Source organism: Moschus berezovskii, chromosome 15 (genome assembly GCF_049115385.1).
Source record: "Moschus berezovskii isolate FMDL1 chromosome 15, NW_MosBer_1.0, whole genome shotgun sequence".
NCBI lineage: Eukaryota > Metazoa > Chordata > Mammalia > Artiodactyla > Moschidae > Moschus > Moschus berezovskii.
This window is the reverse complement of record NC_142474.1, coordinates 19319501-19331091: the sequence shown is the minus strand read 5'-3', so window position 1 is coordinate 19331091 and position 11591 is coordinate 19319501. Positions and strand designations below refer to the sequence as shown.

The 11591-nt window shown below is 53.5% G+C and overlaps 1 protein-coding gene across 1 annotated transcript in view; it reads right to left on the bottom strand.

The window, feature by feature from the left end:
• Window positions 1–17: 17 nt before the first annotated feature.
• Window positions 18–11591, bottom strand: part of TRPC4AP (transient receptor potential cation channel subfamily C member 4 associated protein) — a 67569-nt gene continuing 55995 nt past the window's right edge. The window contains exons 10-19 of the mRNA XM_055436243.2: window positions 10448–10579; window positions 8819–8877; window positions 7162–7263; window positions 5754–5837; window positions 4641–4731; window positions 3501–3641; window positions 2819–2927; window positions 2106–2218; window positions 1069–1275; window positions 18–930 (exon numbers count right to left, since the gene is read on the bottom strand). Coding sequence (XP_055292218.1) covers window positions 793–930; window positions 1069–1275; window positions 2106–2218; window positions 2819–2927; window positions 3501–3641; window positions 4641–4731; window positions 5754–5837; window positions 7162–7263; window positions 8819–8877; window positions 10448–10579 — 1176 coding nt within the window. The 3' untranslated portion in view covers window positions 18–792. The remainder of the gene's footprint in view (window positions 931–1068; window positions 1276–2105; window positions 2219–2818; window positions 2928–3500; window positions 3642–4640; window positions 4732–5753; window positions 5838–7161; window positions 7264–8818; window positions 8878–10447; window positions 10580–11591) is intronic.

Here is an 11591-nt window from a genome sequence, read left to right as displayed (position 1 = left end):
AGTCAGGTCCACATCAGTCATTTAAAATAAATTCTTTAATAGTCTCCATTTAATTTGTTTATTTGTTGTTAATAAATTGGCAACACAAGAAGGGGCCGGGGGTGTGCTCCCAGGCAGGCTCCCGTGCAGGCAGGCTCAGGCAGGAGATGCTGCCTGGGGGTGGGGGGCGCACAGCCATCCTGTGCCCCAGGGGATTGAAGGAGAACGCCCTCCCACTTCTGGGGGAAACCCCTGGGATGAACACAGTGGCCAATGAGCAAACAGAGGAGCTAAAGGAAAACGAGGGAGGGTAGGCGGGACAGCTGGGCAGGCCTGGGGGAAAGAAGCATTCTCCGGTATCCCCCACCCCTGCCGGGGGGCTCAGAAGCCTGTGCCTGGGTCCAAAGGCCAGGGCAAGGTCGGCTCACAGACTGGGGGAGGGGGCCCACACCTCCCTCCCCACGCCAGGACTGACAGTCAAGAGACCGGGTGGGAGCTCAGACAGAGCTGTTTTTAAAAGTCCCCTTAGCTCGAGGTGGGCCAGGACCCCCGGGTTCTGAACGAAGGGTGGGCACAGTGCCCCGCCCTCATCATGGCGATCTTGAGGGAACTGAGGTGCCCCAATGACCCGGAGCCTCAGAACCCAGGGGCCAAGGGCTTCTAGATGCTCCCTCCCACCCGGCCTGTACCTGAAGACCCGGGGCAGGGGGAGCGGCAGGGAGGCGGGGGCAGGGTGGGGGCGGGGCAGGGCGTGAGGCACGTGCGCCCCGCTCCCCCGCGCTGGCCCAGCAGCCACCGAGGCCTGGCCCAGGGTCACTCCTCGGTGAAGTCCCTGTCTATGTCCATGTAGGGCTCCTCAATGTAGCTGACAAGGGCAGAGGGCGACTGGCGGTCCGGGTTCAACAGGATGGACACGGTCTCTTTCCAGTATGAGAAGCTGATGCAGGAGCTCTGCGCACAGAGAGAGGGGCCACGGGAGGTGCCCTGGTAAGGGGTGGGAATCAGGCGCCCCGGACACCTGCCCCTGCGGGGAGCCTGGGCCGGCGTGCCCACGGCCGGCCGGCCAGCGCTCGGGGGCGGGGCACTCACGTTCTCCAGGCAGGTGCTGTCCTTGTCCTTGTGCAGGTAGTGCTGCTGCCAGAAGCGCAGCAGGTTGTGGAAATTGTTGAGCAGGAAGCCGGGGTACTTCTTGCTGTGCTCCATCCGCTGCAGCAGCCGCAGGTAGAGGGGCAGCCGCTCTTTCCGTCGGGCCAGCATCAGGATCACCAGGCTGGTGTTGAGGCAGCTGACGTTCTCCTACAAGGATTGGGCTGTGCGGGTCAGGCGTGTGCAGGCAGCCCAGGGGCCCTGGCGGACCGGGGCGGGGGGTGAGGGGGTAGTGGGCAGGGCGGAGCTGTCCACGGGCCTCACACGGTGCTGTCCTGCATAAAGCCAACGAGGACTGCGGAGGGGAACGATGCGGCTCCTGCCCCCAGTGCCTTCCTGGCCCTCACTGCCCCCCTCTCCCACCCCAGAGTTGGCAGGAACGGCATTATTAGACTAGTCAGTCCATGCCTCCTCCAGAATCAGCTCAGGCACGGCTTCTTCCGGGGAGCCTTGGTCCCCGGGGCGGCTGGGCGCACCCATCTCTCGCTCAGCACTAGACTGGCACAGCTTTGCAAAGGAAGCATCTTGGTCTGTTTATTCACTGTGCATCCCCAGCCCAGGGTCTTGCCTTAATGTTTGTTAGATGAAGGAACAAAAGAAAACCTCTGAGTAAACCCCCATTTTAGAAAAGAGGGTGTGAAGCTTGGAGGAGGGCAGCTGCACAATTATTTGTGGAAGGAGATGGGTGCCAACATCAGGTCCAACCCCAGGCCTGTGCTGCAGGCGGGGCCTGGATTCACTGCCCACCCAGACTCTGCCCAAACCACTTGTGACCTCAGAGCCTTGCTCCTTCCCCAGGCCCCTTCTGTAAAATGGGGAGCTGATCCCTTATTGGAACAAGTCCTCAGAATAGCTGGGAGGGTCTCCTAGGAATGAAGGGGTGGGTGACAGGAGAGGTACTTCTAGGGTGAAGGTGGCCCGGGATGAGGGTGACTGTTTCCAATCCCCCTTTCCCTGGGGCAGGCCTGCAGGTCTCTTACCTGGGTCAGTGTCTGCACGTGAATGATGTTGATGAGGCGGAAGAGGAAGGACATCTGTGTGGGCACCTGGGATATGTATGCGAGCAGGCGGCACTCGGACAGGACCTCTGCGACTGCACACAGACAGCAGAGGCGTGAGCAGCAGGGGCAGAAGCTGCTCTGTGGCCTCGGGGCCGGACCCCCAGGCTTCTAGTCAAGCCCCCCGCAGGTCCCGCCTGAAGCTGGGAGCCCCCACTGTCAAAACGACTACAGAAAAGCTGGGCTGCAGCAGGAAACAAAGCTGCAGCTGCTTTGCCACCATGGCCAAGACCGCGTTCCCAGAGAGAGCCCCAGCCGGGAGCGTGCCTTCACCTTGGCCTTCAGTCCCATTCTGGGGCTGTGCCTCCCTGAGGCCCTCCCCAGGCTTGACTCCTTCTCACCCAGGCAGTTCCAGGCCAGGAGAGGAAGGGTATGTGTTGCTTTTTGCATTTTGCTGGCAACAATGTTTTGTTTTTTTTAACCTTTGTTAAAATGTCACACATGCCCATCAGAGGAAGCATGGACAATAGAGAAAAATCACGAAAATAGCCAGAGAGCCACTGCCCTGACCCCAACCATGTGGGTGTTTGGTGCAGTGACTTTCAAAAGTTTCTGTCTCCTTGCGAGAGGCTGGGGGTTTGACACCAGTGCAGCCACAATGGCCTGACTCCCTTCAGCAGTTAGCCTTTTCTTACCTTTCATGTCCACTTGGTTTTCGAACCGGTCCAGTGACAGAGTGACACAGCGCACCAGCATGTTGGAGTCCACCAGCGAGCTGTTGATCTGCTTCAGGAACACCTGGAACTGGAGTGGAGGCCAGGTTGATAGGGGTGGTGGGCTCTTGGCTAAAGATGGCCAAGGCCCAGGGCGTGCGGTCACTGCAGGGGGCACCCACCTACCCTGGCCCAGCTGTTTCCAACAGGAAGACCAAAGCTGAGGAACTCGGTGCCCTGCCCTCCCTACCTAATAAGGAGCCCCAGCAAGAGCTGAACCAGATCTTCAGACACCATGTCCAGTGTTTTCTGCACCGAAGGGACTGCTGTCATTTTTACTTCAATTAGTCTGGGCTGGGTTTCTACCACATATACCCTGAAAGCTTAACACATCAGGCCCTGTCCTGCCCTTCCAGGGCCCATCATGGCACCTGGCACACTGTGTCAGAATCATTTCCAAGCTCACCTGCTCCCGCCTGCCCACAAGCAGGCAAGACTTTCATCCCCGCATATCCAGGGTCGAGCGCAGAGCAAGGGCTAATGAACGCTTGCTGACATCTGCCCGATGACCCCAGGACTCTCCAGTATAAAACCAGCACCTGAAGACTGGCAAGGACCAGGGCTCTGACATAACTTCTGCACAAAACAGTGAACTTAGATTTACCTTTGCGTCAGTGTTGATGTACTTATTGAACCTCTTGAATGCATCAACATTAAACTTCATCAGCTCCCCAAGGAGGTCAAAGTAACTCTGCAGCACATCCCGTGACTTGCACTCACTGTCCACGATGCAGTAGAGGATGTGCTGGGGGTGGGAGAGGACAGAATGAAGGCAGGAAAAGGTGGCTGGTCCCCGGAGGCCCAAGGCCGTGCTCATCTGAGCTGCCAACCGCCTGCCTCCCCCAGCCCTGGTACGTAGCTCAGCCCATGTGGTGTTAGCCTCGAGCAAGCATCCATGTTGATAGAACCTGCTCCCCTGTCTAGATTCTCATCAGAGGACGCTGGTGGCTCCAAGGGCAGGGCCAGGCCTGACACACCTAACCAGAAGTAGGGAGGGTAGGGGTGAGGGCAGGTTGGGGTATGTAGCCACAACCTCTCTGGCTTGCCCAAGTCTGAGCTAAAGTCTTTTCACGATGGCCAAGCTCTCCAGCTCACAGGGAGGGAGCTGTCTCCAGAGGTAATACGACCCCGGCCTGAGCACTGAGGCCATTCAAGTGAAGCATGGGGTTTAAGGACAGGAAACATATTTTGACCCCATGGTTCATGTTAATAAATGGAAAAGTTTACAATGAGTGAATTTTTACAAGACAGTTAAAGTGTTTCCTTTTCATGTTCTTGAGGTTGTATATACTGATTTAGATGAGTTCTTTACCTTATGGATTTTATTAGAATTCATGGGTCAATTTCTTATTTGAATCTTTTTTTTTTTTTTAACCAACTGTAGCTTTGGATATTTTGCTCTACCCCTTTTTGTCAATTTTGCTTTTTCTGGAGGCCTTTTTTCAATAAAGGGAAATTAAATAGTCAGCAGCAAAGTATCCTTGGGGTCAGAAGGCCTTGCTGAGCAACTTCACAGACTCCTATAATCCTCCATGGCCACCCCTCAGATCCCTCAGTCAGCTGGTAAGCACCCATGGGGAGCCCAGAGCTGAAAGCTCAGGGGAAATACCAGGGAGATGTGCACTGGCATTTGAAGGGAGCCTGGTCTGCTTCTGCCAGCTGTCTGGGTCTCAGGGCAGGAAAGCAATGTATGGGGCTGGGGGAGAAGGGGACACCCAACACCCTGGCTCCTCCAGGCCATTACCTCTAGAAGGCCTCGCTTCAGCAGGAACATCTGGTCTGCATAGGAGGTGGTCCCTCGGAGGAAACTCTCCACAGCCCGGGCTTGCCAAAACCTGCGACCCAAATGTTGACCCCTGGCCCAGGTGGCTAAGGCTGCCCTCTTCTGGCCCACGTTCCATTCACCGAGGGGCTGGGAGATGCCTATTACCCTTTTCACTGATCCCACACACTGAACACTGGTAGATGTTTACCGAACATCTACCAGGCCCTGGGCGAGTCCCCATCCTTAGGGAGCTGACGGCTCAGTGGGGGACAGCCCTCTGTGTGGTTCGTCTGGAAGGAGCATGTGGGCTCAGGGGACTGCCCCCGAGCCACGTGTGAAAACATACTCTAGGCTCCGCTCCTTCAGAGGAACAGGAGGACATGAAATGCAGGAGAGGGGTCAGAAACGCATGAGGGACCAGGCAGGCCGGTGTACGGGTCACTGAACTCTTCTGAAGGGCTGTCCTAGAGAAGAGGAGGCTGATACTGACTGAGTGGCCCCAAAGGGCAGAGCCTGGATCCGTGAAGGGACAAAGGGACAAGGTAGGCTGAGCTGACAGGGGACCCCTGGGCGTGGAGCCTGCTGACAGCTCACACCCACCCTGATGGAATGCCTCCCTCAGCCGCTGTCCTGTCCACAGCCTCTAATACAATAGCCTCCAAGAAACCGGGACACCCTCTCTGTCTGCACCACTCCCCCAAGCCCTTCCTTCGCTCCCACAGTCCCCAGGGCAGGTCCTGGTTCTAAGCCCTTCCACACTGCATCCCCCACACAGGGGTCTTTCCATGCTTATTTTCTGCAACCCAGGGACCTCCATATGGGTAGGGATTGTAGCTCCCATTTCTCCCCACCTGTCCAGCATCAGCACAGAATAGGTGCTTGCTGACTGCTGGCTCAATTCCTGAAACACACTGCCAGCCTACAGCAGAAGCAAGTACGTGCTGAGTCAACACCAGGGAGCCAGCAGATTCCTTCTCCCTGACAGTAACCAGCTATGCAGGGTGGGAGCTGGTGACGACAGAAGGCATTTCTAACAGCTTAAACACTTGGTTTCTGCACCCTCAGGAGTGGGAGATGCGTGTCCAGACCTACCTGAAAGATGACTCAGCTGGCTCCTTCTTCATAACCTGCAGCAGACGTGTTAACAAGCCCCTCTTCCCATCACATACCAAACTCCTGAAAGAAAACAGACAAAAATCTTGATGGCAGATTTGAGAGGCTGACAGAGGCCAAATTCCATATGGCAGAAGAACTATGTCTTGAGACCCTGGGGCTGGGTGTCTTTGCTGACATACGTGGGTAAAAAGCAAAACAAAACAAAACATGAGGACATTTCTAAACGTACAGGATGTCTTCCTGCTCCACCTGGGTCCAGAGCACCCTAAGGACTCCTGCAGTCTCCAAACTAAAGAGCCAGATGCATTCTCACATCTCAGGGCAGCCTTCCCTGCTCAGGCTTGCTGACAAGTGACCAGAGGCTAAAAATGTATCGAATCATATGGGGCTTGGAACTGCTGGAGGGAGGGCTGCTTGTGACCAAAGTGGGTTTGAACCACCATGACAGAGTCTAAGAGATGGGGCAAAGTCCGTGCCACTGACAGGGTAAGTAAGGCAGGGAGTACCCTGGGCCCCAGGTTTAGCTTCAGGTGGCCATGGACACATACCCAAGTTTCTGGGCCTCTGCTTCCTGGTCTAGGAAGCAAACTATGGAGAAGAAAGGACAAAGCAGGCAGCAACTCTAGGCCCTTAAACTTTCCCTTCAAATAGAGCAGTTCTACTATTCACCTACTACAGGCCTTGTGCTGTGTGCTTGATCACTCAGCCATGTCTGACTCTTTGCGACCCCATGGACTGTAGCCCACCAGGCTCCTCTGTCCATGGGGATTCTCCAGGCAAGAATACTGGAGGGAGTTGCCGTGCTCTCCTCCAGGGGATCTTCCCAACCCAAGGAACGAGCCCGGGTCTCCTGCACTGCAGACAGATGTGGGGCTGCATTCAATTTCATTTGAACAAAGAATTCTGCTGCTTTTAAACCAAAAACAACAAAAGACCAGAGAATTATGACTCCTGTTGCTGCACACAGTCCTCCCTGCCCTGACCCCTGTGAGCCTGAGACCTCCCTGCTCTGCTCCAGAAAGTGAGGCATTACTTGGCTAATGGGTTTTGGCAGGGAGCAGGAAAGGAGGAGGTCAACAAAGCTGAGTGACCAGGGAGTGCGCAGAGCATTTATGACCTCTGGCAGGTGACCCTGCTGAGCCCTTGCTCCCCAGTCTGTAAAGTGGGTGACAATGGCACTTCCCTCCGAGGCTGCGAAGGGGCTCCAATGAGACAATGCAGGTGAGGGGAGGACAGAGCCTGGTACACGGGAGCCCTCGGCACACCAGTTACACGTGGGTGAGAAAGGACAAGTATGCAGACTTGTGCACCTGTCTGGGCCCTGGGACACGCAGGCAGCCAGGCGGGCTGTGCGCCCCAGCTGCACTCCCCGCCCCATGCTCACCTGTCAGTGTTGAGGACGGCTTCCACCTCAGGGATGTTGGCCTTGAGAGAGATGGCGCTGAGTTCATTCAGCTCCTGGTTGTTGAGCAGTAGATATTTGTTCCTGCAACACATGTGTTGGAGGTGGTAATGGACAGGAACTGGTGCTGCCGCGTCCACACTGGGCCAGTCTCTTGCTGCCCACTTCCATTAAGAAGCTCCCTGTAGCCACCCTGAAAATCACTCACCCCAAGGCAGCATTCTGGGGGAGGGCATGGAGCCCACTGCTGTTTGGCTGAGGGAGTCTCCCTGGCCCCAACGCCCACCCTCTGCCTGCATGTTCACTAACAAGGTCCCTTTCCTTAGTATGTCTAAGGCCTTTCTTTTGCCACTGAACATTTCTATTTAATTTCTCAAAGGCACTTCCAACTCCATGATGCCCAGACGCTCATCACTTTACTCAAGCCTGGCCCTATTCCAGCTCTCCCACCAGGAGGCCCGAGTGTGATACCCTTCCTTCCCCCTTCACACCCAGGCCTCTCATCACCCAAGTCATGTGGACAGAACCGGCTTCCTAAACGGTCTCCCACAGGAATCAGTCCCACACACAGCACCAGAATGATCTTTGGAAAACTGGAACCTGATCCTGACACTCCCATGAAAAGCACCCCCGTATTCCTACTGCTTTAGAATATACACAATCCAAGCCTGCGAATGTGACCCATCAAATGATGAAAGTGAAGGACCCAGTTCCTCAGGAAAAAAGGACACATTCAGGACATACTGGTGCCATTTTTCAGAGAGTTGACATACTTCCTGGGGCTTAAGGCCTTCAAACAGAGAAACTCTCAGAGAGGATGAACCACACCACCCACACAAAAGTTTCAAAGTGAAGGCCCCTGAGGCCACATGGGTCCTCAGGTATGTTCTATTAGCTTACACAAAGAATCTAAACCAGCACCTAAAAACCAGGACCTTGCACATAAATCTTCATTTCTGGCTTCTCTTGGGGGAAAAACTCAGAAACTATACAACAGTGGGCCCTGTTTCCTGTACCCAACAGGTGGTAAGAGCTGAGTAGCACCTGCTTCTGTTTGCCAGCTCACCAACGTCTTCCCAGTGTCAAGGTCAAGGGTCAGCTGCCATTTACTCCTCCCCTGCCTGCACTGTTTCCTCATAGCAGAGAATCATTCTCCTACACATCCTCCATTCAAAGGCTGGAGAGTAAAAAATGAAAGGGCAGAATGTGTTCCAAGGAAAATGGGAGAAAGTACATCTCCTCATACAAAGAATATCCCATCTGTTCAACATATAAATACTCAGCCCACTCTGGCCATCTGAGGTTCCTACAGGGCCCTGCGAATAGCCAAGCTGTCTACTCCTGGCTCAGAGGAACAGACGGCCGAGAGCTGCGTTGACTCCAGGGGTATTAAGGGGCTAGCAACTTCCGCACTCACTTCCAAGGTGGCTGTGGGGGTCAAGGGGAAGCTCAGGTAGTGCCTGGCGTAAAGGAAGGGCCGGACAAACGGCAGCTCTTATGGCAGTGCAGCCTCATGGTCACACTGAGGTGACAGCGGCTCTCATGGTTCCCGGGTCCTGCTCAGCTGAGGTCAGTGGTGAGACAGAGGGAGAATAGAGACAGCAAGCCGAGTCTCCTCTCGGGGACAGCTTGTACTTACTCGTGGTGGTCGCTGAAACTCTGGAGGAGCCTCAGAAACTGGATCTTCAAGGTGATGTCCTAAAATACACGTGCATCCTCGATGTTAAGACCACAGTCACAATGTTCCAAAAGAAAACAATAGGCTCTGCTGAGAGCCTGGGCATCCCGCTGCTTCTCTGAGTCCCTGTCCTGGCGCACAGGGAGGACTCCTCTTTAGACAGAAAACCTTTTGTTCACATCTGGCCAACAGTGGATTAAGCTAAGGCAGAACCTTTCTGTTAAAAACACTCCAAGATACTGGATACAAAATAACTGAAATTATTTTCAATGTGAGGCTAAGTACATAGAAAAGAAAGGAAATTCCACTAGAATTAGAAACGAAGGAAGGACTGAGTTCAGAGCAGTGAGCACAAGAGCTGATCACTGGCAGAGAAGGGCAAATGAGACTTCTCTGGGCCAGGGCTTGGGTTTCAATGCTCTGCAGGGGCCAGACAGGGCCTATGTAAAGCCTGTGGAGCTGATACATTTAGTGAAAAAAGGGTTAGAAAATCCCCACCTACCAGCCCCGGGAGCTGGCAAAGAACCCTGTCTCTACTGCTGGAGGGGAGTCCCCAGGTCCACAGGACCCTGGGCTCATACTTCCACAGGGGGAGGGCAAGTACTCAATGTGAAAACTTGCCCTGGGACACCGCTCCCTAAAGCACCTGGCAGACAAAAGCCAAATGTTCTATGGGACTACTTCCAGTATCCCAAGGAAAACAAGCCCCCTGAAGGTGACCTTCTATAAACAGAACAGAACACAGGGCAACACTCCACCCCAAGCTGAGTCTGAAGACGCAGACACAAGCATTAGCCCTCTGTGAACAATCCAAGACAGACCATAAAAAAGGGTGCTATGAATAATTAAAGAGATGAAATTAAAGACAGAAAATGCAACAGAAGAAGAAAATATTTAACATAATGAAAAAAAGACCAAATACTTTTTGACAAAGATCCAGACAAACTGTCTAGAAACGCAAAATATATGAACTCAAATGGATCTGTTGAAAGGTAAATCTGACAAAGCCAAGGAGAAAAAGAGCAACTGGAAGACACAGCACTGAGGAAAGTCCCCAGAACGCAGCGGAGAGACCAGGTGGGACCCACGGCACTGGGCCCTGACAGCCGCGTGGCACTGATGTGGTGCTGAGGGCCATGATTTAGACTCCCGGTTCAGGGCTCTTTAGGGCACTGTGAGGGAAACCAGGTAGACGTGAGCCCTTGACCCTTAAAAAAACCAAAACTTTCTAGAGTCCTTTTTGGAGGCCAACCACTGGCGTGGTTCTGGGAGGCAAACCTAATATTAGGGATGTCAATTAGAACGGGGTAGAGAACAGAACGAGGAAAAACCTGCTGCTCTGGAGTGGAGTGCGTGGCCCTGCCCGGAGGTGAATGAACAATGGGAGGCTGGTGGAGGGCCTCCAAAGGGATTCCTGGGTAGGTGGAGGGTGGGGGTCAGATCCTTCCCCAAGGCGGCTTCCAGCTATGGGAGTACACAGTCTGTGACTTTTGGTTTCTGCTCTACTCTCAAAGAAGGAGATCTCAAAGGGCCAACGGCAGGCCTTGAAAACAGCCACTCCTGGCCTCTGCCGCCAGGGCCCCTGCTCACCGGGCTACAGTCACAGTTCTGGTTGTGGCCGTGGAGCACGAGGGCAGACGCTGAATGCTTCCTCCAGATCAGTTTGTCAAACAAATTATTCAGCCCAGGGATCAGCTTGAACTCCGCAATCATTCGGTGAACCTGGAGGGGTAGGAAGGCAAAAGCATGAAGACAGATGTGCACTGAAGGCCTACCAAAAGCCCAGGCATATATGGACAGGAAGCCTTCAGGATGAAGAAAGCAATGCTGAGCTCTAAAGAAAACACCTACACTTATTCTCACTATGCACCAATACACTTTCACACTCTCTAGGGACATTAATAATTGGTAAAATTAGATGCCTCATGGAAGAACCTTGAATGTTCAGGATCAGAGGGGAGAAAGGCTTCATTGATACTTATCTATACCTCAATACAGAACTATATGAATTACTGACCTATTAAAATAATCCACGTCCCTGTAGTACCTGGCACACAGTAAGAACTCAGCAAATGCTGACTGTGCAAATGAGGACACACCAACATCACACTGGCTCTCAGGAAGGCAGGGTTGAGGCCAGCTGGAAAGGGAGGCTGTGATCAATTTAACCAAAGACCACAAAGATTCATAGAAACTTGGTACCAGGGAGACTAAGGGAGCTGGGGAACTATCACGGTGAAGGGACAGAAAGAAAAGTCAAAGCAGCAGGATTTAAGTCCTGCTCTGACGATGCCTGGAGACTGAGAACATGGCCCTTATGTGGGTCGTGGTTTTCACAAACATCAAGTGGGATGGAGGCCACCATCTGCTGTGTAACTTACCAAGTACCCGCAAATTCAAATATGATTACAGAAGTGTCTTGAAAAAGAAAAAGCACTCAACACAGGTAAGACGTCGTGACTAATGTTTTTTATATGAAATATATACCACATGGAAGGAAGGAGCCCCAGTGCTGTGGATGTCATGGAAGGATCTCATCCAGTGTCCTGGTTTTAAATGCCAACCACAGGTTGACAATCCCCAAAGTCACACCTCCAGGCCCCATCTCACCCCTAACTCAGGTGCAGGTAACCCCAGTGCCAATTCTAATAGACACCTAAACTTAACCTGTTCAAACTGAACCCTGCCCCTTCCTCCCTAGAGACGTCTGCCCCTTTACTCCTTACCCACTAGT